The sequence below is a fragment of the Canis aureus genome, chromosome 16 (assembly GCF_053574225.1).
Source record: "Canis aureus isolate CA01 chromosome 16, VMU_Caureus_v.1.0, whole genome shotgun sequence".
NCBI classification, from domain to species: Eukaryota; Metazoa; Chordata; class Mammalia; order Carnivora; family Canidae; genus Canis; species Canis aureus.
In genome coordinates this window covers 38,650,118-38,677,842 of record NC_135626.1, presented here as the reverse complement: position 1 = coordinate 38,677,842, position 27,725 = coordinate 38,650,118, and the positions used below count along the sequence as shown (strand labels likewise).

The 27,725-nt window shown below is 48.0% G+C and overlaps 1 protein-coding gene and 1 non-coding gene across 4 annotated transcripts; both read left to right on the top strand.

The window, feature by feature from the left end:
- MED24 (mediator complex subunit 24) lies at positions 1 to 27,260 on the top strand. 3 transcript variants are annotated; one of them, XM_077853105.1, is made up of 27 exons: positions 1 to 149; positions 551 to 736; positions 825 to 907; positions 12,441 to 12,479; positions 12,831 to 12,904; positions 13,262 to 13,494; positions 13,639 to 13,695; positions 15,143 to 15,254; positions 15,385 to 15,535; positions 15,840 to 15,953; positions 16,498 to 16,545; positions 16,935 to 17,017; positions 17,287 to 17,373; positions 17,817 to 17,928; positions 18,433 to 18,575; positions 19,603 to 19,640; positions 20,065 to 20,147; positions 20,491 to 20,669; positions 20,783 to 20,882; positions 21,193 to 21,368; positions 23,458 to 23,722; positions 24,060 to 24,241; positions 24,411 to 24,501; positions 24,816 to 24,915; positions 26,011 to 26,091; positions 26,412 to 26,560; positions 26,716 to 27,260. In XM_077853105.1, exons 2-27 carry the CDS (start codon positions 607 to 609, stop codon positions 26,830 to 26,832), a joined length of 3,027 nt encoding a protein of 1,008 aa, XP_077709231.1. In that variant the 5' UTR covers positions 1 to 149; positions 551 to 606; the 3' UTR covers positions 26,833 to 27,260. The 3 variants fall into 3 exon arrangements, with proteins under 3 accessions (XP_077709231.1, XP_077709230.1, XP_077709232.1); XM_077853104.1 differs by having other exon boundaries at positions 6 to 149; positions 528 to 736; XM_077853106.1 differs by lacking the exon at positions 13,639 to 13,695 and having other exon boundaries at positions 6 to 149; positions 528 to 736.
- Positions 19,880 to 19,983, top strand: LOC144287339 (small nucleolar RNA SNORD124). Its single transcript, XR_013355178.1, has one exon. It is a non-coding gene; the product is annotated as a small nucleolar RNA SNORD124 (small nucleolar RNA).
- Positions 27,261 to 27,725: the final 465 nt, after the last annotated feature.

Below are 27,725 nucleotides of genomic sequence, written 5' to 3'. Positions count from 1 at the left end.
GGAACTACAATTCCCAGAAGACATCGTGGAGTGACCTGTCTCTTGCCGCATTCTTATTGGCTCATGTTTGTTACTCCCAGCCAATAGAAGTTAAGCTCTTTGATAAGTGCCAAGATGGCGACACCTAGGATGTAGAACTAGCTTGTACGGTAGGCTTAAAATTGGGGAGGTGGTGGATGAAAAGGAAATAGGGAATTATAGTTTCAAGGTTGGGGGAGGTGGAGGAAATGGAGGAAAAACTGTGGGTTTGGGGTGGTAGGGGCTGAGGGACGCAGCCAGAGCTGAGGGCGTAATTAGGCATTCGTATTGGCTTAACCCCTTGCCACCCTCTTTACTCTTTATATTAAGTCCCTTTGACACCCTTTTCTTAGTGCTCCAGTTTAAGGAAGGATGATTCAGGAGGGAGGAACCTGACAGAATCTCTTCCTTGTCCTCTTCCCCATTTTTTCTTTGTAGTTCCTCTGCCTCCCTTAAATCTTCCCGTATCCGTTTCATTCAACCTGGCCCTTCTCTGTTCTTTCCTTCAGAATCTTCTCTCCCCTTCTCTTAGCTCAGTTTCTCCCACCTCAAAGCTGACTGCGATCGGCCCCTTCTCCGAGTGAAATCATGAAGGTAGTGAACTTGAAGCAAGCCATTTTGCAAGCCTGGAAAGAGCGATGGAGTGACTACCAGTGGGCAATCAACATGAAGAAATTCTTTCCCAAAGGAGCCACCTGGGACATCCTCAACCTAGCAGGTCTCAAGTGGAGTAGGAAGGAAGGATGGGAGGGCTAAACCCATAAAAATTATAACCACTCAGTCTTGCTTTGTTATTCCCCTTGCAGAAGCACTACTGGAGCAGGCCATGATTGGACCTTCCCCCAATCCTCTCATCCTGTCCTACCTGAAGTATGCCATTAGTTCCCAGGTAAACTGCCCCACCTATTCCAGAGAGTGAGGATTTGAAGGTAAAAGACTTGGAGTACAATCGTCAGCTCTCGCTTTCTAGGTGGATTTGTTTCAACACAACACTTCTCTGAGCCTCAGTTTTCTTGTGAAAATAATAATACTTCATTGGTTGTGATGAATGTTACATGAATTTATTCTATCAATAAATATTCATAAGTGTGTCAGATAGTGGTATAGGCCCTGGGGATATAGCTGTGAACAAGACCTGATCCCAGTACACAAGGAATTTAGTGAGTAATAACAGACATAAGCAGTCACAGGATGGGTTTATGACGAAGGTTAAGACAGTACTAGGGGAGTATGTGCGAGAGGCATGGAATTCAGCTAGGCAATCAGGAAAGGCTTTCTGGAGAAAGTGATGTTTAAACCAAGATCGTATTGTTAATAGGAGTTAGCCAGGCATATTGGTGAGAGTGTACTAAGCAGAAAGAAAAGCATATTTAGAGGCTGGGAGGCAAAAATCACATGTTGTTTAGGAACCGAAAAAAATTTATATGGGTAGAGCAGTAGTTTTGGTCTCAGGACCCTTTTATTTTCTTAAAAACTGTTGAGACTCCCACAAAGCTTTTGTTTATATGTATTACGTCTATCCATATTTACCGTTTTAGAAATGAAAACTGAGAAATTTAAAGAATAATTATGAACTTATTTAAAAGTAATAAAAAGTAAAGTCTGTTAAATAAAGCCTGTTATATTACACATTAATATAAATAACATTTTAATGGAAACCATATTTCCCAAAACAAAAAAGCTAGTGAGGAAAGTGTCATTGTTTTACGTTTTTGCAAATCTCTTTAATGGTTTAATAGAAGACAGCTGAATTTTCATATCTGCTTCTGCATTCAATTGTTGCAATAGGCTATTTTGGTTGAAGTTTATGAAGAAAATCTGGCCTTACACATCAGACATTTAGTTTGAAAAGGGCAGAGAATTTTTTTTTTTTAATTTTTATTTATTTATTCATGAGACACAGAGAGAGAGAGAGAGAGGCAGAGACACAGGCAGAGGGAGAAGCAAGCTCCATGCAGGGAGCCCAACGTGGGACCCGATCTCAGGTCTCCAGGATCACACCCCGGCTGCAGGCGGTGCTAAACCGCTGCGCCACCAGGGCTGCCCAGGGCAGAGAATGTTAAGCTTTTCAAATAACTGGATATTCATTGACACCAAAAATTCAACAGGTGATGTGAAACCACATAAATGAACTTAAAAATAAGTTAATTATTTTTTAAGTAAGCTCTTCATCCAATGTGGGGCTTGAACTCACTCACTACTCTGAGATCAAGAGTCTCATGCTCTGGCTCAGTTGGAGCCAGGCTCCACTCAATGAACTTCTTATACTCTGTTACATTGAAATCCATTGGTCTCTCTCTTGCATTTTGAACAGATCTTTTACTCATGCATGATTTTATAATATCACGAAGTGGTCATGTGAAAAATATCTGTTACTGGGTTACACAGATATTCCAATTGTTGACACATTTAATTATATGATTCACATGTCATGGAGCCTTTGGGATGTTCCACATACAGTTGTGGGAGAATGAGAGTAGAAAAGGCAAATAACATCTTAGCAATACTTTTTTTTTTAAAGATTTATTTATTCATAGAGACACACAGAGAGAGAGAGAGAGAGAGAGAGAGAGAGAGGCAGGCAGAGACACAGGCAGAGGGAGAAGCAGGCTCCTAGCGGGGAGCCTGATGCAGGACTCCATCCCTGGACCCTGGGATCACGCCCTAAGCTGAAGGCAGATGCTCAACCACTGAGCCACCCAGGGATCCCCAATCTTAGCAATATTTATTTATTTTTATTTTTATTTTTTTTTAATTTTATTTATTTATGATAGTCACACACAGAGAGAGAGAGAGAGAGAGAGAGGCAGAGACACAGGCAGAGGGAGAAGCAGGCTCCATGCACCAGGAGCCCGATGTGGGATTCGATCCTGGGTCTCCAGTATCGCGCCCTGGGCCAAAGGCAGGCGCCAAACCGCTGCGCCACCCAGGGATCCCTCTTAGCAATATTTAAAAAATAGTTTTAACTTCACAGATTCCCGGGGTTCCTGGACCATATTTTGAGAATTGCTGGGCTAGCACGTCAGGAAGAAGATGGATTGGGATCCCTCGGTGGCTTGGCGGCTTGGAGTAATCTTGGAGTCCTGGGATCGATTCCCACATTGGGCTCCCTGCATGGAGCCTGCTTCTCCCTCTGCCTGTGTCTCTGCCTGCCTCTCTCCCTCTCTCTCTCTCTCTGTGTGTGTGTCTCTCATGAATGAATAAATAAAATCTTTAAAAAAAAAAAAGGAAAAGGAAGGAGATGGATTTAGAGAGAGATAAGGGAAAGCATAAAGGACCTGTGGGTGATGCTGAAGAGTTTGGACTTTATCCAAGAGTACCGAGTAATCATTTAAAGAGTTTAAAGTTGGGCAGCCCGGATGGCTCAGCCATTTAGCGCCGCCGTCAGCCCGGGGTGTGATACTGGAGAGCATGGATCAAGTCCCACATCGGGCTCCCTGCATGGAGCCTGCTTCTCCCTCTGCCTGTGTCTGTCTGTCTCTCTCTCCCTCCCCCGTGTCTCTCACGAATAAATAAATAAAATCTTAAAAAAACAAAACAAAACCCAAAACCTTAGGGCCACTTTCCAGGCCCAGGTAGGGTTTAAAAAAAAAGAGTTTAAAGTGGAGGAATGGTGTGATAGGATTTGTGTATGTGTGTGTATGTATAGATATTTTATTTTATTTTATTTTATTAAGATTTTATTTATTTATGAGGAGCAGAGAGGTAACCTCTGAGGTAACCACTGAGGTAACCAGGCTGCCTTATATAGATGTTTTATAGCAATAAAATGCACAGATCTTAAGATGAATTCAGTGAATTTTAGCAACTGTATATACCCATGTTACTAATGTTCAAAATAAGATACAGAACATTTCCATTTTCCCAGAAAGCTCCCTTGTGCCCCTTTCTGGCCTGTCCTCCTACAACCACTAACTGTTTTCTGTCACTGTAGATTAGTTTTGTCTATACTTGGATTTCATAGAAATAGAATCATATAGCAAACACTATATACTCTGTCTTCTTTTGTTTAACATAAATGTTTTTAAGGGGTGCCTGGGTGGCGCAGTTGGTTAGGCATCTGACTCTTGGTTTCTGCCCAGGTTGTGATGTCATGGTGGTGAGATGGAGCCCTGTGTGGGCTCTGTGCTCGGTGGGGAGTCTGCTTGGGATTCTCTCTCCCTCTGCCCCTCCCCTGTATGCTCTTGTTCTCTCTCTTTCTAAATAAGTCTTTTAGAAGAAAATAAATGTTTTTGAGTTTTTTTTTTAAGATTTTATTTATTTATTCATGAGAGACACAGAGAGAGAGAGAGAGGCAGAGACACAGGCAGAGGGAAAAGCAGGCTCCATGCAGGGAGCCTGACGTGGGACTCGATCCCAGGTGTCCAGGATCACAACCTGGGCTGCAGGCGGCGCTAAACCGCTGCACTACCAGGGCTGCCCATGTATTTGAGATTTATCTATGTGGCTGTGTATGTCAGCAGATCATTCTCTTTAAATTGCTGAGTAGGGGATCCCTGGGTGGCTCAGCAGTTTAGCGCCTGCCTTCAGTCCAGGGCATGATCCTGGAGTCCCGGGATCGAGTTCCGCATCGGGCTCCCTGCGTGGAGCCTGCTTCTCCCTCTGCCTGTGTCTCTGCCTCTCTCTCTCTCTCTCTCTCTCTCTGTGTGTGTGTGTCTCTATGTCTCTCATGGATAAATAAATAAAATCTTAAAAAAAAAAATTGAGTAGTATCCCTCAGGTGGCATGTAGTTCTTGTACTCCTTTTTCTTCTTGGCTTATGTCTGCTTTCCATGTGAGCACATATTCATCTACCTTATTCTTTTTATTTGCTGCAAAATGTTCTATATGTACTGTAATACAGGTTTCTAATTTTTTACTGTTATAGTCAATGTTTCATTGAACTTTCTTTAAAAAAATTATTGGAGAGAGTGTGCAAGAGCATAAGCAGGAGGAGAGGCAGAGGGACAAGTACACTCCCTGCAGAGCGGGGAGCCTGATGTGGGATTCATTTCCAGGACCCTGAGATCATGACCTGAGCCGAAGTCAGGTAGATACTTAACCAACTGAGCCACCCAGGCATCCTTCATTAAATAATCTTATACTTGTCTGCACTACTAGGAATGTTTCCCTAGGATAGATACCTAGAAATGGAATTGCTAGTTTAAAGAATTCCCACATATTCAGGGTGCCTGGGTGGGTCTGTCCATGCCCAGCACAGAACCTGCTTACAATTCTCTTTCCCTCCCCAACCCCTCCACTTTCTCTAAAATAAATGAAGGAAGGAAGGAAGGAAGGAAGGAAGGAAGGAAGGAAGGAAGGAAGGAAGGAAGGAAGGAAGGAAAAAGAAAGAAAGAAAGAAAGAAAGAAAGAAAGAAAGAAAGAAAGAAAGAAAAGAAAGAGAAAGAAAGAAAAGAAAAGGAAAGAGAAGAGAAGAGAAGAGAATTCCCACATATTCAATTGCAGTAGATCCTGCAAATTACCCTCCAGAAAGGATGGTTATTAATTTACACCCCTTGCATAGTGTTTGAAAGTGTTTCCCAACACCTTTCTGATGCTGAATAGAATTTTTAAAAATTCCTTTCTAGAAAACAAAAATTACATCACATTATAATTTGTGTTTCTGTAATTGTGATTTTGAACTCTTTTTTTTTGTTTATTGGCTCTTTGTATATCTTTTGGGAATTGCTTATACATATCGTTTGCCCTTTTTTTTTTGTTTTTTTATTGTAAAAGCTTTATTGAGATATAAATCACATACTATACAATTTACCCTCTTAAAGTATACAATTTACTGAATTATAGTGTATTCAGAGTTGTGCAACCACTACCACAGAACCCCAAGAAAAATTCTTACTGATTTTTAAGTGTCTTAATATAATTGATCTGTAATCCTTATCTGTTATTTATGTTTTTTTTTTTTAATTTTTATTTATTTATTTATGATAGTCACATACAGAGAGAGAGAGAGAGAGAGAGAGAGAGAGGCAGAGACACAGGCAGAGGGAGAAGCAGGCTCCATGCACCAGGAGCCCGACGTGGGATTCGATCCCGGGTCTCCAAGATCGCGCCCTGGGCCAAAGGCAGGCGCCAAACCGCTGCGCCACCCAGGGATCCCTATGTTTTTTTTTTTTTAAGATTTTATTTATTTATTCATGAGAGACACAGAGAGAGAGGCAGAGACACAGGCAGAGGGAGAAGCAGGCTCCATGCAGGGAGCCCAACGTGGAACTGTATCCTAGGTCTCCAGGATCAGACCCTGGGCTGAAGGCAGCGCTAAACCGCTGAGCCACTGGGGCTGCCCTGTTATTTATGTTTGGCATTTACTATCGGTCTTTTTTTTTTTTTTTTTTTTTTTACTTTTTGGTTTTATTTTATTAGTATGCAGAAGTTTTTAATGTTTTTGTTGTCAGATTGAACCATTTTTTTCCTCTATGGCTTTTGTCTTGCTTAAGGGCTTCTCTGCTCCAAGGACCAAAATATATTCTTCTCCAATTTCTGCCAACACTTCACTTTCACTTTTATGTTTTGTATTTATTTTGTTTAATCCATTTAGAATTTATTGTGGTGTGAGGAAAAGATCCAAATTTATTTATTTTTCCAAATAGATGAGCAGTTGGCTCAACTGCCTTTATTGAATAGGCAATTTATTGTCATATCCTAAATTCTCTTACAGACAAACGTCTCTTTCTTGATAGTTTAGTTCATTGATATATTTGTTTTTTCTTGTAATAGGACTTTACTCTTTTTTTTTTTACTTTACTGTTTTAATTACTATACTTTTCTAGTATGTTTGATGCATGGTTAGACAAGTCTTCCCTTAGTTGTTTTATTTTTCAAAAATTTCTTGGCTGTTTTCAGGCATTTTCTTTTCCAGGTTTTATTTTATTTTATTTTTTTTTTTATTTTTTTTTTTCTTTTCCAGGTTTTAAAATCAACTTGTTAAACTCTTTTAAAAAAAAAATCTGATTGTATTTTGATAGGGATTTCCTTGACTTTGTGGATTTGGGGAATTTGTGGATTAATTTTAGAAGGATCACTCTGGTTGTAGTTTTAGTTAGAAGGAGGTAGGAGACCATTTAGTTAGATATATATATTTTTAAATTGTATGTATTTATTTATGTATTTATATAAAGTCTACACCCAACTTGGGGCTCAAACTCACGATCCTGAGATGAAGAGTTACATACTCTTCCACTGAGCCAACCTGGCGTCCAGGCTTTTTTTTTTTTTTTTTTGCCAAGGACCAGATAGTAAGTACTTTCCACTTTGCAGGCCATGTGGTCTCTGTCACCATTATTCTATCATTATAGCTTGAAAGCAGATATAGATGGTATATAAGTAAATGGACATGCCTGTGTTCTGATGAAACTTTATATACAAAAAAGATGATAAGTCTATTTTGGCTTGTGAGCCATGGTTTTCCAACTCCTGATTTAGGGTATTGCAGTAATACAGGTAAGAGATGATGTTAGCATAAGCATGGGAAGTGGCAGCAGAGATGATGAGTTCAAGAACCATTTAGGAGGTGGCAAATGAGAAGGTTCAGTAATTACCTGAATGAGGGCATGAGAGAGAGGAAGAAATCATGGCTAGTACCTAGGTTTCTGGTTTGGACAACTAGATGGTTGATGGGATCATAAGGAGACAGTGAGAGTAGAGTAGGGCCATTGTTAGGGTTGTGGTGCTGCTGAGGGGTGGAGAAGACATGGATTTTGGGCTTTTTTTTTTTTTAAGATTTATTATTTAAAAAAAAAAGATTTATTATTTGAGAGAGAGAGAACAAGCATAGTGGGGAGGGGCAGAGGGAGAAGGGGTTCTAAGTTGACTCTGTGCCAAAAGCAGAGCCTGACACAGGCAGGGCTCAGTTTTATGACCCTGAGATCATGACCTCAGCTGAAACCAAGAGTTGGACACTCAACCAACTGTGCCACCCAGGTGCCCTGGGCCTTCTTTTTAAAAAATATATATGTATTTTTAAAGAGTTATTTATTTATTTTAGAGACAGACCTAGAGCATGAGCAGGGGGAGGGGCAGACGGAGAGGGAGGGAGAAAATCTCAAGCAGACTCCTCACTGAGCCTGATGCAGGGTCTGATTCCATGACCATGAGATCATGACCTGAGCTGAAATCAGGAGTCAGATGCTCAACCAATAGAGCCACCCAGGTGCCCTCGATTTTGGCCTTGTTAAGTAAGGTGCCTGTGTGGGGTATCAAATATAGGCAGTTGAGCATTGGTGGTATAGTGGTTAGCATAGCTGCCTTCCAAATATAGGCAGTTGAACATCCATTTCCAGAACTTAAGAGAAGTAGCCTAGACTGGCACTGTTGATTTTGGAGTTGTCAACTGTAGATGGTAATTAATTGAAGCTGTGGGCATGGATGACAGTTCCCAGAGAGGGTAGAGAGTGAGCAAAAAAAAAGTGACCCAAAGGCAGCCCCGGTGGCCCAGAGGTTTAGCGCCGTGTTCGGCCCAGGGTGTGATCCTGGAGACCCGGGATTGAGTCTCACGTCAGGCTCCCTGCATGGAGCCTACTTCTCCCTCTGCCTGTGTCTCTGCCTCTCTCTCTGTGTGTCTCTCATGAATAAATAAATAAAATCTTAAAAAGAAAAAAAAGTGACCCAAGCCAAATTCCCAAGGAACCAATGGAATATACATAGGAAAAAGATTCCTCATAAGAGTCTGAAAAGAAGATGCCAGTGAGGAGGGAAAAAAAGCAAGAAAGGGGGGATCCCTGGGTGGCTCAGCGGTTTAGTGCCTGCCTTTGGCCCAGGGCGCGATCCTGGAGTCCCAGGATCGAGTCCCGCGTCGGACTCCTGGCATGGAGCCTGCTTCTCCCTCTGCCTGTGTCTCTGCCCCTCTCTCTCTCTCTCTCTCTCTCTTTCTCTCTCTCTCTCTCTATCATGAATAAATAAATAAATCTTAAAAAAAAAAAAAAGAAAGAAAGAAAGAAAAGCAAGAGAGTGGTATCGAGAACAGCCAAGGGAGGAGAGGACTGAAAAGTGAGAAAGTGTTTCCTGGTGTTGGGTGCTGCTGAGAGGTCCGTGAGATAGGAACTGAGAATCTCACAGAGCTCTCATGGGGTTTAACAACCAGTTTGTTGATGAGCTTACTGAGGAGATTCCTGCAGTGGTCAGGACACAAGTGATGGGAGTGGGTTGAATTAAGCACGGAAGATGGGGAGGTAGAGACAGTGAGTGCACAGGATGCATGTCTGTGGAGAGCAGGAGAGAGAGTGTGGTGGTTAATTGGAAATGGGGGGTCTGCAGGAAGTTCTCTTAAAGATAGAAGAATCTTGAGTTGTGTAAACACTACTGAGAAAGCAAGAGAGAGAGCAAGTAACAGAAATAAATGCATATGCAGGAGCTTCAGTACTTGTAAAGTGCTATTAGTCATTGATTCTTCCTTCAGAGTCTAGAGGCTTTTCAGTCCAGTCTGTGCACATGGAGGACACTTAGGAGTAGTTGGGGGTGTTGAATATGGAAAACAGAGGAGAAAAAAAAGAAAAGGAAAAAAAGAAAACAGAGGAGAGGAGAGAGCAGCTGCAGGTCCATCCAGGCTAGCCAGGTGTGCAGTGGGCCACATAGAGGGTCCCCAACCTCAGGGGCTTGGTAGCTTAGAACTTCTAGATTGGTAGATAAATCTAGAGTGGAATAGGTTAAATCCTGCTATGAAAACTAGTTCGTCTTGTGGAAAGTATTTTTAGGTCTCAAGAGTAGCATTGCTTTATTGATACTGTTAGCAGAAACTTACTGGACAGAATTCTGAATTTGGAGACCATAAATACATTGGAACATACACCACCCCTCTGAACATACAGAATTAGAGGGATTTCTCTTCTGGTAATTTGGGGTCAGTTTCAGTGGGAACATCCAGCTCCCCCTTCAGGTTGGTATCCAACAAGGTTCAGTTCTCTGCCAAGCTCTTGCTATGGGGACATCAGTTATAAATAAACAAACACTCGCCTGGAACGTTATGGTCATCCTGCCCAGGCAGGCTCCCAACTTTCTGATCACCATCAGACACCAGCTATGGCTTCACAGAACATCTTGCTAAGAGTGGCGCTAAACACTAATTGTGTATTTAAGTCCTCTGTGTGTTTTGCTCTTGTTTATTCAAGAATACTAGTTAGAGGTGTCCGAACAGAGAGCATTCTGTTCACATGCTGGAGAAATTATACACAGAAGGCATTACCATGCATGTAAAATCCATCATACTAAGGCCATTGAGGCTCACTTCACTTTCTTCTTAAATCTTTGGAAATTTTGATTTCTCTAGGAAAGACAACTCATGAGGCAGGTGATTATCCTAACAGTTTCCATCATTGTATTCTGCTTTTTTATTTTGGTATATTTTGCTATTGATTTTGAGTATATAATTGTCACTACTTTCTAAAGTATTATTCATATTTTATCAGCATGCTGTAATTATTTTTTTAATATGATAACTTAAAAGACTTTCTGTAGATTTTCATCTCCTTCAGGATATGTTAGTTATTTCTTTTGAATTACATCTCCAGTCTTATGGTGATGAACAGGTTTTACTAATAGAGATTTACTTTATAATTTTTTCAGAATGCTCAATCCTAGAATTCATCAATCCAAAGCAATAAACACTATTTTATTAATTAATTAATTTATTTTTAAAATATTTATTTATTTATGAGAGACACACAGAGAGAGGCAGAGGGAGAAGCAGGCTCCATGCAGGGAGCCCGATGTGGGACTTGATCCCAGGACTCCAAGATCATGCCCTGGGCCTAAGGCGCTAAACTGCTGAGCCACCCAGGGATCCCCAAACTTTTTTTTTTTTTTAAGATTTTATTTATTCATGAGAGACAGAGAGAAAGAGAGGCAGAGATATAGGCAGAGGGAGAAGCAGGCTCCATACAGGGAGCCCAATATGGGACTCGATCCAGGGACTTCAGGATCACACCCTGGGCCAAAGGCAGGCGCCCAACTGTTGAGCCATCCAGGCATCCCAAAAGCAATAAAAACTTAATGAGGACCTACTATGTCCTAGGCCCCGGCTAGGTTCAGATATAAATTCACCAGCATTTCTTTTCTTAGGGAGCTCACAGTTTAGGGAGGATTTCCCTCACTCAAATAAGCTTTTTGTTTCCATTTATCTTAAAGGTTCTCAATGCATATAAACATATTATGATTCAGAGATACCCTATAATGAAGAAAGTTCTTTATTCCAGGGTTTCTCAAATTCCTATCACACAGAAGCTCTCTCTTTGTGTGTGTGTATGTGTGTAAAATTTCTTAACAACTTGGCGAATCTTTGGAATATCATATAATAGAAATTGCTGCAATGACAGAAATGATCTATTTCTGTGCTGTCCAGTACAGTAGCCACCAACCACATGTGGCTGTTGAGTGCTTGCAATGTAGCTAGTCTGATAAGGACCTGAATTGTTAATTTTACCTAATTTAAATTTAAACAGCCACGTGTGGCTAGTGGCTTCCCTATGGGACAGTGCAACCTTGGAAGTGACTGTGAGAAATGCTCATCCAGGGGTGTGTTTTTACTTCCTCATTCTGCAAACATTCTCTGTGAGTTCATGGTGATCCCTGAGTAAAAGCATCCTTGACCTCAAGGAGCCCCTAGTTTTGTGGGGGCAACAGGCACCCACTGTGTCGTAATGGGTACACAAGGGAATTACTTGGAGCACACAGGGAAGAATTTTAGCTTTGGCAGGAGGTTGGGGTTGATCAAAGGTGTCCTGGAGGAGTCCTGGGGAGTAAGTCCTAGAAATTTAGTAAGAATTGTATGTAATGGGGATCCCTGGGTGGCGCAGCGGTTTGGCGCCTGCCTTTGGCCCAGGGCGCGATCCTGGAGACCCGGGATCGAATCCCACGTCGGGCTCCCGGTGCATGGAGCCTGCTTCTCCCTCTGCCTGTGTCTCTGCCTCTCTCTCTCTCTCTGTATGACTATCATAAATAAAAAAAAAAAAAAAAAAAAAAAAAAAAAAAAAGAATTGTATGTAATGAAATTTCCTACTTGTTTCAAGGTGCAAGTGCTACCTGTTCATTGCAGGGAATGTTTGTTCATCTCCAGTTCTTGTGCAAATAAAAGTGCTCTTTATAGAAGCTGTAGGAGTAAAGTAACATAACCTCATTCCTGTCCATTCTTCTGTCTCCCAGCAGTCATTTTAACCTTGTACATAGTGGACAATAAGTAGCACGTGAACATGGAGCATGGCACCTTTGAATGCCCACCCTCATCTTCTCAGTGGGCATATGCTGATGATGTCATTTACGGTGATCTGATAGACGCAGGAATGGGGACAAGGCCTCTTCTTTTAATGGTTGAAGAAGGCCTCTTGAGAGGGTTGAGGTTTTTGGAGAGCTGGAGAAACGCGAAGTGTCAGTATTAGGTCCTGTCCAGCTGTGTGACACTAGTTGTCTGAACTTTGTCTTTTCTTCTTTCCCTCCAGATGGTGTCCTACTCCTCTGTCCTCACGGCAATCAGTAAGGTATGACCAGAGCCATAAAACAAGCTAGGTGGAGGGCAGGGGGTTAGGGAGATGTTAGTGACGGATGGGGCCTGACCTCCTCAACTGCTCTGATCATAGGAACTCTGAGGCTGGACAGGCAGCACATAATGCCTGTAGCTGGCCTTGCTGTGTTCCATTGGAAGGAGGGAGGATCCTGGGAAGTGGGGGGATGGCAATTAGGAGCCAATTTTCAGTGTTGAAAGAATGCCGGGTCTGAAACCTGAGGTAGGAGGAAAGAAGAGCAGGCATCCTGAATATGCCATCTGCCTCACATGTGAGACCAGCGGTCGACTGGGATGTTTCGTAGCATCATTACTGTTCTTTCCACAGTTTGATGACTTTTCCCGGGACTTGTGTGTCCAGGCTTTGCTGGATATCATGGACATGTTTTGTGACCGACTGAGGTAATGGCAGGGCTCATAAGCTTCCAGCATTATCTTAGTGTAAAAGAGAAGCTCCTTAGCCCATAGACTGACACCAACCCAGTGGGTTCCTGCACTACTTCTTCCCATCTGCTCTTCTGCACCCACCCATCCCCATCCTTCTCTACTTAGTCCCTTAGGACAAAAGGCCTCTTCTCTTTGGAGTGGCTCATTTGAAATCGTGTCTGGTGGAAGTCGACGGGGCTGTCTTCCCTAGGACTTTGCTAGCTTCCCAGCTCTCTTCCCTAGTAGGGGTGTGCCAGGCACTCTGGGGAACATTGATGTGGGTAATATTTCAGCCCTTGGAGCCAAGACAGATTTTGCATCCTTTCCCGGTAGCTGTCATGGCAAAGCAGAGGAGTGCATCGGGCTGTGCCGGGCCCTTCTCAGCGCCCTCCACTGGCTGCTGCGCTGCACTGCAGCCTCTGCGGAGCGGCTCCGGGAGGGGCTGGAGGCCGGCACTCCAGCAGCTGGGGAGAAGCAGCTTGCCATGTGCCTGCTACGCCTGGAGAAGACCCTCAGCAGCACCAAGAACCGGGCCCTGCTCCACATCGCCAAACTAGAGGAGGCCTGTATGTCCCCTGGTTCCCCTGAGCCCCACCTGCTACTGTTCCCATAGCCGGTTCTTTAATTGAGAGGGGAGAGGCAGGATGCCATCCCACTTCTTTCCAGGAGGATCTGAAATCATCCCACTTCCTTTTTTTTCTCCCCATAAGCATTGCATACATCCCAGGGACTTGGGCAGGGTGGCACCCGAGCCAATCAACCAACAGGTATTTACTGAGCATTATTGTATGCCCAGCACTGTGCCAGGTGCTGGGGGCGGGGGGTGGGGGGCTACCAAAGGAGCATGTGGCAGGGTCCCTGCCCTCAAAAAGCATACATGCTAGTGGGGAGCAAGACCAGTATGTAATATACATGGAAGAAATTAGAGGACAAGAGAAGCACACCATCCATCCTTGTGTTTGTCTCCACACTACTCATCTGAAAACAAATGCCTCTTGTTGTTTGAGTGTTGCCTAACATGTCCCTTTAAACATGGTACCTGTCTGCTATCAGGCCTGTTGTATCATACACCTCTTGACTCAGGTGCAGATGTTAAATATTGGAACTCTCCAGAGTCTGAGAGGAGACAGATAGGAGGGGAAACTCTAGTGTTTCTGGACATGGGGCCCAAGGCCACAGTCGTGTAGTAGCTTGAGGCCACCTAAGGTTCTCATACTCTCCAGCAGCAAGAATGCTAGAATGGATTACACCCAGGTCTTCAGGACCTGTTTGGAGAATTTATTATAGGATTTGTATATTTGTTACTTCTTAAAGTATGTTTTGTTACCTGTCAAAAGTCCAGAGAGATGATCCCTCCATAAAAATGGACTATGTTGATAGTGTCTTACCTATCTTGAGCCCTTGACAAAGGTTTTAGTGGCTGAAAAGTGAATGAATATTTACCTTAATTTTAATGGATCTTAGGTCTTACCTTTTTGTTTTTTTCCCCATGCCACATGGAGGTTAATGGGCTAGTTGGTACCAGTATTCATCATTTGACCCTCTGGAGTTGTAACTAGGATAAGTGACTCTTAATTAAGTGCAAAATAATGCGGTATAGACCGTGAAACAAGCATTTAGGAGGAGAGGTCAGTGGGTTGGACCAGTTGGGTGAGTTGTGGAAGGAAGGATCTGGGCTTGAACAAAGGCTTGAGGAGAGTGAGTTTGTGAGGTGGTGATGAGTGTGGGCACCTGCAAAGAGGGAGGGCAGTGAGAGCAGAGGCCTCAACAGGGCAAGGCAGGGGTGAACCCGGGAGGCTGGTTGGGAATCTAACTTAGCCCTATATAGTGGTGGCCGCTTGCAAGGCTGGCTGCTTCTAAGGCGATTTGTGGCTGCCTCCCTGTTCTAGCTGCTGGACTCCAGCCCCGCTGTGCCTCTCCCTGCCACTGCCCATGTTAAGCCATATCTGTGTTAGGCTCTAAAGTCAGCTACGTGCAACCCTAGGAGGCAGGCCTCTGGGGATAGTTTCTAGGGCCTTCACTGTTGGTGCTCACCTCCCCATCCCCCTTCTAGAAACCGTGCATGCTGCCCTCAGGCCCCTGGCCTCCATGTCATCCTCAGGGGAAACCTCCATGTGTGTGTTTGAGGGCCCAGAGAGGCCAGTTGAGGAGCTCAGGGCCAGTGTCTTCCTCTCTGTTTGCCATCGTATGTCTGCATGTCCTTTTCTCCACCAGCCTCCTGGACTGCCATTGAGCATTCTCTCTTGAAGCTCGGGGAGATCCTGGCCAGTCTCAGCAACCCCCAGCTCCGGAGCCAGGCTGAGCAGTGTGGCACGCTCATTAGGAGGTACTGGGCCCCAGGCTGATTGGGGTGGAGGGAGAGAGGAAAGGCCCTGGGTGTGGGTGGGGAGATGTGGCTCCTGGCCTCCACTCACCTGCTCTCACCTGCCCCCTCGCTGTGTACCCGTTCCCTTCAGCATCCCCACAATGCTGGCTGTACACTCGGAGCAGCTGCACAAGACCGGCTACCCCACAGTTCATGCCGTGGTCCTGCTCGAGGGCACCATGAACCTGACAGGCGAGACCCAGCCCCTGGTGGAACAGTTGATGATGGTGAAGCGCATGCAGGTGGGGCGCCCAGGGCTGCTTCTCCGTCAACATGGTGGCCTGGCCACTTGGGGCAGTGGGGAGGATTCTTCTGGTACTTCTTGGGAGGAAGGGGATTTCTCCTGATCCCATGGTGGCAATCAGATCCCTGTCGTGCACGGTGGTGCCATTTCACCTGTTCTCACATTGGAGTGGTGAAGCACCTGTCCTGCACAGTCTCTGAGCTTGCCTGACCGGCCCCTACCATCCCCCCAAACCCTGGGACCTTCAGAAGATGAAGGGGGATGGACACCCTCTTAGTCTTCACTTTCGGATCATCCTACAGCATATTCCCACCCCACTTTTTGTCCTGGAGATCTGGAAAGCTTGCTTTGTGGGGCTCATCGAGTCTCCCGAGGGTACGGAGGAGCTCAAGTGGACAGCATTCACCTTCCTTAAGGTACCTGGCACATGGGAGCAACAGAGCCAAGTCTAGAAATGGTTCTCAGGAAAAGCAGCAACACCTAGGATCTTTGTCCAGCATTTCTCCCTGCTGGTGTTGGCTGCAGCTTGCCAGGTCCCCCGGTGCAAGTTCCCATCGAGTCTTTTCTCTGAAAGTCCTGGGGCTATATTTAGCCTACTTGGCAGGCGTGTGCCATCTCTTAGCACACAGGTGCCGTTTAGCTCAGTCATCAGCAAGATTGGCGCGGGGCAGTTATAGGAGCCAGAGCAGTGGCCCCGGTCCTTGAATCAGGATTCTCTTTGCTTATGGCAATTCCTTGTGGAGACAGCAGAAGTGAGGGGTCTCTGTGTCCTGTAGGCATTGGGCACTAAGCACTTAGATGCCTGCCAATTTTCTAATTTGGCCCTAAGAGTGCTTTCATTTCCAAGGTGGAAGGGATCCTGCGTCTGTTCAGAACAAGGAGATGGAAGGGATGCCTTTAGTTCTGGGGGAAAGAGAGAAGAAATTGATCTTCATGTTTTTCTCTTGCCTCACTCTCTAGATTCCACAGGTTTTGGTGAAGTTAAAGAAATACTGTCATGGGGACAAGGTAAGTTGAAGAAATGAGATTAGGGGAAAGGTGGTCATGGGAATTCGTGAATCCTTGTTTCCACAAGGGCAAAGGAGAAATGGGCAAGGGAGGGGTCAGTCTTGCATTCTTGCACCTGGGGGCAGGCTGGAAAGGTAAGTGCGCATGCTTGTGTGCATGCCCATTCTCCAGATAGAGGTGGCCAGGCCACACGAGATGCAGAGGTGACCAGGGCCAGTGTAGAGATTGGTCCTCTACACTCCTCCCTGTCATGTCACTGGAAGCCAGTGGTGGGCATGGCCAACTTTTTGGTGTTTATGTCCAATGGGGTGTCCTCGTAAACCTGCATCACAAGCTATGGGTGGAGTAGAGGACCCAGAAGGCAGATGGCAGCTTCTGGCTCTTTGTAGGACTTTACCGAGGATGTCAGTTGTGCTTTTGAGTTCCTGCTGAAGCTCACACCCTTGCTGGACAAAGCTGACCAGCGCTGCAAGTACGAACTCCCCTAGCTCACCCCTGCTCTACCTTCTAGAAGGTGTTCTGGCTCTTCCCCAGCTCCTTTGTGCCAGGCCAATCTCAGGGGACTGTCACCTGGTTCGTACCCCTGAGCAGGGGCAGGAGGCCCCAGCCCCGTAGTTGCTGGGTGCCAGAGCCCATCTGCCATCCTGAAGGAGGGAGGAAACGAGGCAGAGGCCTACTCTCCCCATCCCTCAGTCATCCCTGCTGTGTGCCCAGGCCCCTCATGATCTTTTTCCCTCACAGCTGTGACTGTACAAAATTCCTCCTCCAAGAATGTAGCAAGCAGGGGCTTCTGTCCGAAGCCAGTGTGACCAACCTTCTGGCCAAGCGGTAAGCATGAGTTCCCCCCGGCCTGGCTGACGTGCCGCTTGCCCCCCTTTCCTCCTGTCCAGGCTGGACTGCTGGGTGCCTCTCCCCTTCCCGTGCAGGTGCCTGGGGCCATGCCTGGGCTTACCAGGAGTGGCAGACACGGGTTTCTGTGCACTAGGCTTCTGCACCCTTGGGTGCTGCACTTGAATTCTCACCCTCTGTGAACACAATAAAAATCCTAAATCTTCCTTTAATCTCAAGTGAACTTTCAGAGTTGAGGTAATGATCAGTGACAAACTGAAGCAGTCACACCAGTGGACATGCATGCATGAACATCACCCCAACCGCAGAGGTTCTTCTATGCTCCCCACCTTCTCTGGGCCTCTGCTTCTGGCGCTGGACCAGGGAGCACATCAGGAACTTCTTTCTTTTCCCTTCTCTTGGCCAATGGCTTATGGCCACAGCGCAGCAGACCGGGAACATGCACCCCAGCTGAAATCAGGAGAAAATGCCAACATCCAGCCCAATCCTGGGCTGATCCTCCGGGCAGAACCCACTGTCACAAATATCCTCAAGGTGAGTATGCCCTTCCCTTGTCTCCAGGGTCATCTCTTCCTGTTTTCCACTTTTGCCTCTGCTTCCAGATAAAGGAAATTGAGGCTGTAGACCTCTTTGTCTTCTGGCTTTTATATGTAGTTACTTTGGAAGTAGAGAAGCAGGCAAGGCAGGGAAGCTGCCAATGAAAACTAGCATTTGTTGGGCACTGCTTGGAAGATAGGCACTGTGGTAGATGCTTCCACCTGCTCCTGCAGAAGCAGTGGGGACTCTCTCACACACACACACCCACACCCCTACCGCCATGATCCCAGTTTAGTTGAGAGGAATGGATCAGAGAGCAGATGGATTTGGGGAGTGATTTTCCAGATTGGAGTCAGAAAGATATAGGTTGGATTTCAGGCTGTGGTATGCCACTTGATGGAGACGTGCAGAGCAGGAAGCTCTGGTTGATTAGGCTGTATCTGGTGGTCGTGGGAGGTCTTTGGGTTTTCTTCAGGACTTGATTTCCTGTTGTGTCCCTAGACGATGGATGCAGACCACTCCAAGTCCCCAGAGGGGCTGCTAGGAGTCCTGGGCCACATGCTCTCTGGGAAGAGTCTGGATCTTCTGCTGGCCGCCGCTGCTGCCACTGGGAAGCTTAAATCCTTTGCCCGGAAATTCATCAAGTAAGGAATGGTGAGCCCCTAACCGAGTTGGGAAGGCGTGTCCAAAGGAAGAGGTAGCAGAGTAGGGGCAAGACCCCAGGGTCTAGGTCTCCCTGGAGATGCCTAGGGCAAGCCAGAGCATCCCAGTTGAAGACACTGAGCGAAGGGCCAGGTCTCTGGATGTCAAGTGCTCTTTTCTCTGCTGCTGAGCATGAAGTAGAGGTGTTTGATGAGATGAGAGGCACTAAATGGTGGAGTGAAGGGATTCGGGTGCGCCCAGTTGTTACTAAGGGGCTCTCAAACACTGTTGACTCTTTGGTTGACATGGAATTTGATACATAGAACTTTGTTCCATCCAGTGAGCTGTTCTCTGGGCCTTGGATTTTTTTTTTTCTTAAGATTTTTATTTTTAAAGATTTCGTTTGACAGAGAGCATGCGTGCACCTGCATAAGCAGGTAGAGGGAGAAGCAGGCTTCCTGTTGAGGGGGTAGCCCAATGCGGGGCTCGATCCTGGGACCATGGGATCATGACCTGCGCTCAAGGCAGATGCTCAACCATTGAACCACCCAGGTGCCCCAAGATTTTTATTTATTTTTATTATTTTTTTTATTTTTAAAGATTTATTTATTCATGAGAAACACACACAGAGAGAGAGGCAGAGACATAGGCAGAGGGAGAAGCAGGCTCCATGCAGGGACCCCAACATGGGACTCGATCCTGGGTCTCCAGGATCACGCCCTGAGCTGAAGACGGCGCTAAACCGCTGAGCCACCGGGCTGCCCAAGATTTTTATTTTTAAATGATCTCTACATCTGTTGTGGAACTCAAACTCAAAGCCCTGAGATCAAGAGTTACATGCTCTAATGATCAATCCAGCCAGGCATGCTGCCTTGGAAATCTTTTAAAAACAAAGAGTTCTTTTTGTAGTGGTAGTGTTCATTTTAAGTTTCACCCTTAATTCAGACTTTAGTGACTGCCTTTCTGGACAGGCGTAGCCCCCTGAACCCTTGCCCTGCTTGCTGTGACCTATCTCTGTTCCTCCCCCAGTTTGAATGAATTCACGACACATGGCAATGAAGAACTCGGTAAGTCAGCTCTGTGCCCCCCGGACCCAGCACTGTGGAAGGGTCGGGGGAGAGAACAGGGCCCGTTGCTCCTCCTGGGGAGGCTCTTTTCTCCCCTGAGCAATGACTGACTGAAGCTTTTGGGGAGCCTTGAAAGGGGAATGCTGGGCAAAGAATTCTTCCAAAACCACCTCTGTCTATTGCCCTCCCTCTTTATGATTTGGTTGGGTGCTGGGAAGGAGGAGGGTATCAGGAGTCTTGGATTCCAAGGAAGGGATGATGTTCCAATTGAGACTCAAGAAAAGGATTCTGAGCCTCAGAGCTTTGAAGGAGCCACTTGATCACTGACCTTCCTTGAGGCAAATCCTGACCCCCCCCTTCCGATCCAGACGAGGGTTCTGGGCCCTGCTCAAGGCTGTGGAGTCAGGCTTTTTGTTCCCCGTAGCCAAAGCAGCCTCAGTTCGAGCCTTGCTCTTCGACATCTCCTTCCTCATGTTGTGCCACGTGGCCCAGACCTATGGTTCAGAGGTGAGTGAGAGGAGAGCAGTCAAGATTAGGGGCACCAAGTGGGCAGGGAGAGGGGGAAGGAAATGACCAGTAACTTGGCCGCCCCTCCCCACCCCGCAAGCTACTTAGTTCTGCTGGGTGCAGAATGAAGGTGCCCCTGGGCCCATAGACGCCCCCTTTGGTTACTCCGGAATCCTTCAGTGCCACACCCACACCCACCACTAGGTGGCAGCATAGCCCCTGTCTTTCTCCCTGAGACCAGTGCATCTTTAGTTCTTCAGGCTGGAAAGAAGCAGCAGTGGGGCAGGAAACTGAGGCACAGAGCACTGGCTGCTGACCCTCCCTCCCTCCCTTCCTTCCCTAGGTGATTCTGTCCGAGTCAAGCACAGGAGCACAGGTGCCCTTCTTTGAGACGTGGATGCAGACTTGCATGCCCGAAGAGGGCAAAATCCTGAACCCTGACCACCCATGCTTCTGGCCTGACTCTACCAAAGTGGAGTCCTTGGTGGCCTTGCTCAACAACTCCTCGGAGATGAAGCTGGTGTCAGTGGCCGGGTGCCTGCCCCAAGAGTGGTGGTGGGGGCAGGCCATGACCCTCTCCCTCAGCCCATCCCACACTCCCCCGTGGTGATTGTTCTCCCCCCTACATCTCGTAGGCAGATGAAGTGGCACGAAGCCTGTCTCAGCATCTCAGCGGCCATCTTGGAGATCCTCAATGCCTGGGAGAATGGGGTACTGGCCTTCGAGTCCATCCAGGTAGCCCCACCTTTCCAGCAACCTTTTCTCTTCCCTGAGACACAGAGCCCGTGTTTGATAGCTTGTTACACTTTATAAGAACAAAAAGACCCTTAATCCAGGAGCTCATGTTTGGATGTTGATTTTACTTGTAATCATAGGCTTAGCCACTCCCTCCCACCCAGGTAACTTTGGGAAAGGCATATTTGTGGTGAAAAGAGGTGGGGGATGCAGTCCAAGACTCCACCTGCTGCACTTAGCTGCCCACAGAGGCCAGGGAAAGTGACAGGGCGGGGAAGAAAGCGGCCTCAGTCACCCTTTCCTTCCCCAGAAAATCACAGATAATATCAAGGGGAAAGTGTGCAGTCTGGCAGTATGTGCTGTGGCTTGGCTTGTGGCCCACGTGCGGATGCTGGGGCTGGATGAGCGTGAGAAGTCGCTGCAGATGATCCGCCAGCTGGCAGGGCCGCTGTACAGTGAGAACACCCTGCAGTTCTACAATGAGAGGTCAGTAACCCATCCCCTCCCCTCTGGAACTCTATAGGCCTGTTGTGAGAAGTTGGCACCTCCAGTAACTAGTATCCCCCTCTTCTCTTACTTTCCCAAACATGCTGCTCACTTGCTCACTCACATTCTTATTTACGTGTTCATGCACTGACTCAGCAACATTTAGAGTGTGTCTCTGAGCCAGGAGTGTTTACGATCCAGCCCCTGCTGTGTCCCAGAAACGCAGACCCTGAATAGCTGTGATTCTGGTCTTCAGAGAGCTCAAGTTCTGAAGAACTAGCTTACCAGCAGAACAGAGTAGTTTATTAGCTGTAGCTAATAACCTGGAACCCATCTGTAGAACTATGAACCTTGGGCCTGCGCACCCTCGTTATCCTCCCAACTGCCTATCTTTTGTGACATTTTCCTGCCGTGGCTTTTCAGAGCTGAGGGGGACCTCCCTGGCAGCTTCCATCTGTGTTGAGTTCAGTGGTTTTGGGTCATTCCCCTATCTAATAACTTTCTTTTTTAAATTTTAGTAAGATAGGGACGCCTGAGTAGTCCAGCGGTTTAGCACCTGCCTTTGGCCCAGGGTGTGATCCTGGGGTCCCGGGATCGAGTCCCGCATCGGGCTCCCTGCATGGAGCCTGCTTCTCCCTCTGCCTGTGTCTCTGCCTCTCTCCCTCTGTCTCTCATGAATAAATAAATAAAATCTTAAAAAAAAAAAAACATAAAATTGGCTGTCTTAACTGCTTTTAAGTATGTAATTTAGCAACATGAGATACTCACATTGTTGTGAAACAGACATCCAGAATCCTTTCTTCTTGTAAATCTGAAACTTTGTACCCATTAACAACTCACCCCTTTTCCCCTCCATATCTTCTGGTAACCACCAATTCTACCTTCTCTTTCTATGAATTTGACTACTTTAGGTACCCCATGTAGCTGGAATCCTACAGTGTTTGTCTTTTTGTGCCTGGCTTATTTCACTTAGCATAATGTCCCCAAGGTTCATCCATGTCATAGCCTGTGTCAAAATTCCCTTCAAAATAGTATTCCATCATATGTATGTGCCACATTTTGTTTACCCAATCATCGGTCAGTGGACACTTGGGTAGCTTCTACCTCTCAGCTGTTGCAAATGGTGCTGCTATGAAGTGAGCATGCACGACCGGTAAGCTAGGAGAGAGGGCTCACCAAGTAGCTGTCAGGGTGCCTTAGAGTGGAGAAGTGGAAACACTGTGCCTAGATATGGTTGGTGAGGGCCTGTAAGGTCACATCTTTTTCCTCACCTCCTTCTCTGTTCTTCTTCCCTCACATCCTTCCTTCACAAGTAATGGAGAATTTGCTCTGACATAATCCATGCTAAGCACCCTGACTCCTCTCTGGGTGAGAAATAGTGGGAAATCTGTGGATACATTATGCAGGTGGAAAGAAGTGGCTCTGAGAATCATAGCAACGTTCCAAGAGCCATCCAGCATTCCAGGAACAGTTAGCACTCAGACCTGGGTAACTCACTGGGTAACTCACCGGGTAACTCATGGGGGTCTGAGTGCTAACTCAGTCAAAGACTGTTAGAAAATTCCTGGACATATGCTTCTGTTTGCCCAGCTAACAGAGGCCGGGAAGAGTCTTGTGGGGCAGCCCTTGGGCCCCTGTCCTGGAAGTAACAGTTTACTTTGGGAGGAGGCCAAGGCTGGGCGGGGACCCCCCCCCCCCCCAGCACTCAGCCCAGAGGGAAGTGATTGTATTTATTTATGTCCAGGGATTGGCAGGGCTCAGGTTTGAGGGATGGGGGAAGTTGGAGACAGAAAAAGAGAAAATATGAATATGTCACTGGAATAACCTGGGGGAGGAGAGCAAACTTGCCCCCCACCTTAGGCTTTGTGCCCAGCAGGTGAGAGACCTGCCAGGAGCAGGACCAGTAGGGTCAGGTCTGCTAGGAGATTGTGACTTCCTCTTGTCTCCTCCCTCAGCACAGAATGGGGTTCATTCCCCAGGAATATTTCCGTAACTCAAGTCCTGGGATAAGTTTGGCCTGGGTGTTTGTTCTGCTCTTAAACCTGGTGTTGCCTGAACCTGAACCTGAGGTCCTCTCCCTGTCCCCCAGGGTGGTGATCATGAGCTCAATTCTGGAGCACATGTGTGCTGACGTGCTGCAGCAGACAGCCACCCAGATCAAGTTCCCGTCCACGGGTGTGGACACAATGCCCTACTGGAATCTGCTGCCCCCCAAGCGACCCATCAAGGAGGTGCTGACGGACATATTTGCCAAGGTGCTGGAGAAAGGATGGGTGGACAGTCGCTCCATCCACATTTTTGACACCCTGCTGCACATGGGAGGTGTCTACTGGTTCTGCAACAACCTGATTAAGGTACCAAGGGCATGGCAATTAGGGGGTCAGATGCTCACCCAGTCCTCGGCTGGGGGAGCAAGTACCCTCAGACTGGGAGAGAGCTGAGAAAATACCAACCAGGACCAGAGTCCTATATGTAGCCTGGTTGGCGGGGCTTCTCTGAGAGGCTGCATCAGTCCTGTGAGAAGATTCCTCGAAATACAGAGGCAGGGCTTGGTCTCGGGGCTCCTGGGCTCTGAGGGGAGCCAGCTTCTCAGGAGCAGTGGCCAGAGGCTGGTGTGGCTGCCCCTGTGTGCCCTCCTAGAGAACCCTGTGTCGGGAGCCCTTGGCTCCAAACCCTTCCCTGTTCATCCAGGAGCTGTTGAAGGAGACACGGAAGGAGCACACTCTGCGGGCCGTGGAGCTGCTCTACTCCATCTTCTGTCTGGACATGCAGCAAGTGACCCTGGTCCTGCTGGGCCACATCCTGCCTGGCCTGCTCACCGATTCCTCCAAGTGGCACAGCCTCATGGACCCCCCTGGCACTGCTCTGGCCAAGTAGGATTCTCTTTGAACCCCAAGTCCCCACAGCAGTGCCGAGTGCCCCTTGCCTGGGGCTGCCCAGGGAGGCTGGGCTGTGGGGAAGCCCTGTCAGCTGGGGCACAGGCACAGAAACCCGCTCTGGGGCCCTCTGACTTTACCCTCTTCTCCTGGAACCCTTTGCCAGGCTAGCTGTCTGGTGTGCCCTGAGTTCCTATTCCTCCCATAAGGGACAGGCATCCTCCCGCCAAAAAAAGAGACATCGTGAAGATATCGAGGTAGGGGACCCCTCTGTTCACTTGTTCATGTGCTCAGCAGACATTTACTGAGGCTTTTGGGGTAGGAGGCACGGGTCCTGCCCCTGGGTGGCTGTGTCAGGGCTTGGCTGGCCAAGCATCTGCAGGGGTGTCCGTGTGAGGGTGTCTCTCATTAGGACTGTGGGAGGGTGAGGGAGGCTGGCCCTACTGAGATGCCGGCAGAGGCCTATGGGGAGCTGAGTCTTCCTCACTCCTGTATGAGCCGCAACTCTTTTCCCTGATAACGGAAACCTTGGGGGCCCAGGGTGGCTAATAGTGACCCTTCCACCCTCCAGGATTATGTCAGTCTCTTCCCCTTGGATGACATGCAGCCCTCAAAGCTGATGCGCCTGCTGAGCTCCAATGAGGAAGATGCCAACATCCTCTCGAGTCCCAGTGAGTGTTCAGATGGGGCTGGGCAGGCTCCTCCTTTTCCTGGGAACTCACTCCTGACTGGGAAAGCTGCGTGGCGTAGTACCTGGCCGCCAGCATCTTTGCTTGTCAGAGAATGTGTGGGGGGTTGTCCCATTCTGCTCCCCACTGCTGCTCTGCTTTCTGCCTACGGAGAGACCAGAGGTTGCTGGGGACTCTCTGGAAGACTGAAGCTCTTCTGCCCAGACCCCAGCCCAGCCCCGGACATACCACTGTCCCTTCCCTACCCTTTACTCATCACAAGTGAGCTCATTACCTCAGGCACAGTCTATGCCATTGACTCACGAGCTCTGGTCTTCCTTCCCTTGAAACAGGCCCTGAGGCCTGGGCTGGGACTGGGGCTGCTCCCCACTCTTCCTGCCTGAAGAGCACCCCTCCCCTACCAGCTCCCCTTGATGTCATTACCGCTCCCTGCCAAGGGCTGCTTCTGTGGCATTTAATTTTTCTTATTTCCAGAAATTTCTCTTGAGTCTAGGAAGTTTCTCTAAGGCCTTTTAGGTATTAGGGCACCAACTGTGCACTTGGGCAGAGGAAGGGTGCTATGTCTGCCACCCACAAACCTTATGACCTTTGGCTGGTTACTCAGCAAATCTGAGTCTTAGTGTCTTTTTTTTTTTTTTTTTAATTTTTTAAATTTATGATAGAGAGAGAAAGAGGCAGAGACACAGGCAGAGGGAGAAGCAGGCTCCATGCACCGGGAGCCTGACGTGTGACTCGATCCCAGGTCTCCAAGACCGCGCCCTGGGCCAAAGGCAGGCGCTAAACCGCTGTGCCACACAGGGATCCCTGAGTCTTAGTGTCTTTATTTGTGAAGTGAGGGTGTGAGGATGAGGTGGGCTGATCTGTGTGCAGCCAGCAGATTGGCACCTGGCGGTGCTCACCAAATGTTCTCTCTCATCTCCCTCTGAGATCTCTGTATTTAGGGCCCCTCTGTGACTCTGGATCTGGGGACTTCCCCACGCCTTCCTCCACGCCTGATGGGTGAGGGCATCCCCTGGGAAGGGGGTTTTGAAAGGTTAGGGGTCCTCTGCCTCAGGCTCCCTCCACTTGGCCCCACAGCTGACCGCTCCATGAGCAGCTCCCTGTCAGCCTCTCAGCTGCACACAGTTAACATGAGAGACCCGCTGAATCGAGTCCTGGGTGAGTCCTTCCACTGCGCTCTGGCTGGGGAATGGGGGTGCTGAGGCCTCACTAGCTGGAGGGGGCGGTCTCCTGGTGCCCCTTCACCCCTGTTATGTGTTCCCATCTCGTTCCTCCATCTCCCCAGCTGCTGGCTCTCCTGTCACCCCCAGGCTCCCATCCAGTCCCACGATTTCCTTTCACACTTCCTCTTTCTGACGCCCCCATTTGGGGGGCACTCTGAGCACTTCTTTCTTTTTGTTTTTCAGTGCCACTACCTCCCAGTCTCTCCTCTTCTCAGATCCCCCCTCACAGAGTGTTTCCCTCTTCCTTCTGCACAGCCAATCTGTTCCTGCTCATTTCCTCCATCCTGGGGTCGCGCACCGCTGGTCCGCACACTCAGTTTGTGCAGTGGTTCATGGAGGAGTGTGTGGACTGCCTGGAGCAGGGCAGCCGAGGCAGCATCCTGCAGTTCATGCCCTTCACCACCGTGAGTGCTTTGCCCCAGGCCCGGCCCGGCCCCACCTTGGTGCTCAGATGGGGGCAGCAAGTCTTAATGCAGATGGGGTTCAAGTACAGCCCTCAGAGTAGGAGGGCTACCCCCGGGACCAGAGCAGCCTCAGTGAGTGGCCATTTGTCTGGCAGGTATCAGAGCTGGTGAAGGTATCAGCCATGTCCAGCCCCAAGGTGGTTCTGGCCATCACGGACCTCAGCCTGTCTCTGGGTCGCCAGGTGGCCGCCAAGGCCATTGCTGCACTCTGAGGGGCTTGGAGTGGCCGCGGGGGGCCATCTGGGGGAACGCAGCCCCAGGCGCCTCAGAAGGGAACAGTGAAGGAAGATGAGACATCATTGCTCATATCCATGTGATGTAAGAGCCCTATGTCATTTCCAGATCATTCCCCTATCCTGATATCTGACCTCTAAGACGTCTCCCAGTTTCTTTCTTTCATAATTTCCTCTGCTCACTGCCAGCACCTGAAGAATGTGTGCAGCCTGGCTCTTAGCCCAGGCCCTCAGCACCCCGCACCCCTGCTTGCCCTCTTCCAGCAGTACGTGTACCTCCGAGGAACTTTGTAGGTGCAAAGTTGTGTGTGTGTGTGTCTGTTTGTTTGTTTTTTTGTAACACATGAGGGAAGTTCACTCAATTCATTTGTAAATAAAGACTTTTGTGGGTCCCTGTGTGATTCTAAGTGATGTCAGTGTCTGTGTCCCACTGAGGCAGGGAACAGCATCTTCTCCTTAGAATCCCATGTGTTGTGCCCAGGAAGAGGCCCAGTCCTTGGCTGAGGAGAGCAGGAGAGGTGTGCAGAGGAGGGCTGGGCAGGCTTGGGTTCCTGTGTTTGTCCGCTCAGGAGGGGCAGGACTTCCCTTCCTCCTACCGGCACCAGGCAGTAAGGAGTCAACACACGCCCGCTGCTTACCCTCACACCCCAAAGTCAGACTGAACTCTGAGAAGGGAGAGGTTTTGGCTAAAGGCCCTGCTGGTGCTGGGGTAGGGTGTCCTGTCCTTCTGACGCTCTCCCAGGAGACCCAACCCCACCCCGAGTCTGACTGGCTCCAGTTTGATCTGCCCCTCTCCAGAGGAGGACTAGGGGCTGAGGGGCTGGATCTGTTTAACCCTTGCTCTTCTTGTACACACATCTCCCAAGTCCTGG

Bases quoted from the DNA above. Each gene is read 5' to 3' on its own strand.
- MED24 (XM_077853105.1), top strand. From the start codon at position 607: ATGAAGGTAGTGAACTTGAAGCAAGCCATTTTGCAAGCCTGGAAAGAG. The intron at 16,546-16,934 runs GTAAGTTGAAGA...GGCTCTTTGTAG, and splicing joins AATACTGTCATGGGGACAAG to GACTTTACCGAGGATGTCAG. The intron at 26,561-26,715 runs GTGAGTGCTTTG...TTTGTCTGGCAG, and splicing joins AGTTCATGCCCTTCACCACC to GTATCAGAGCTGGTGAAGGT.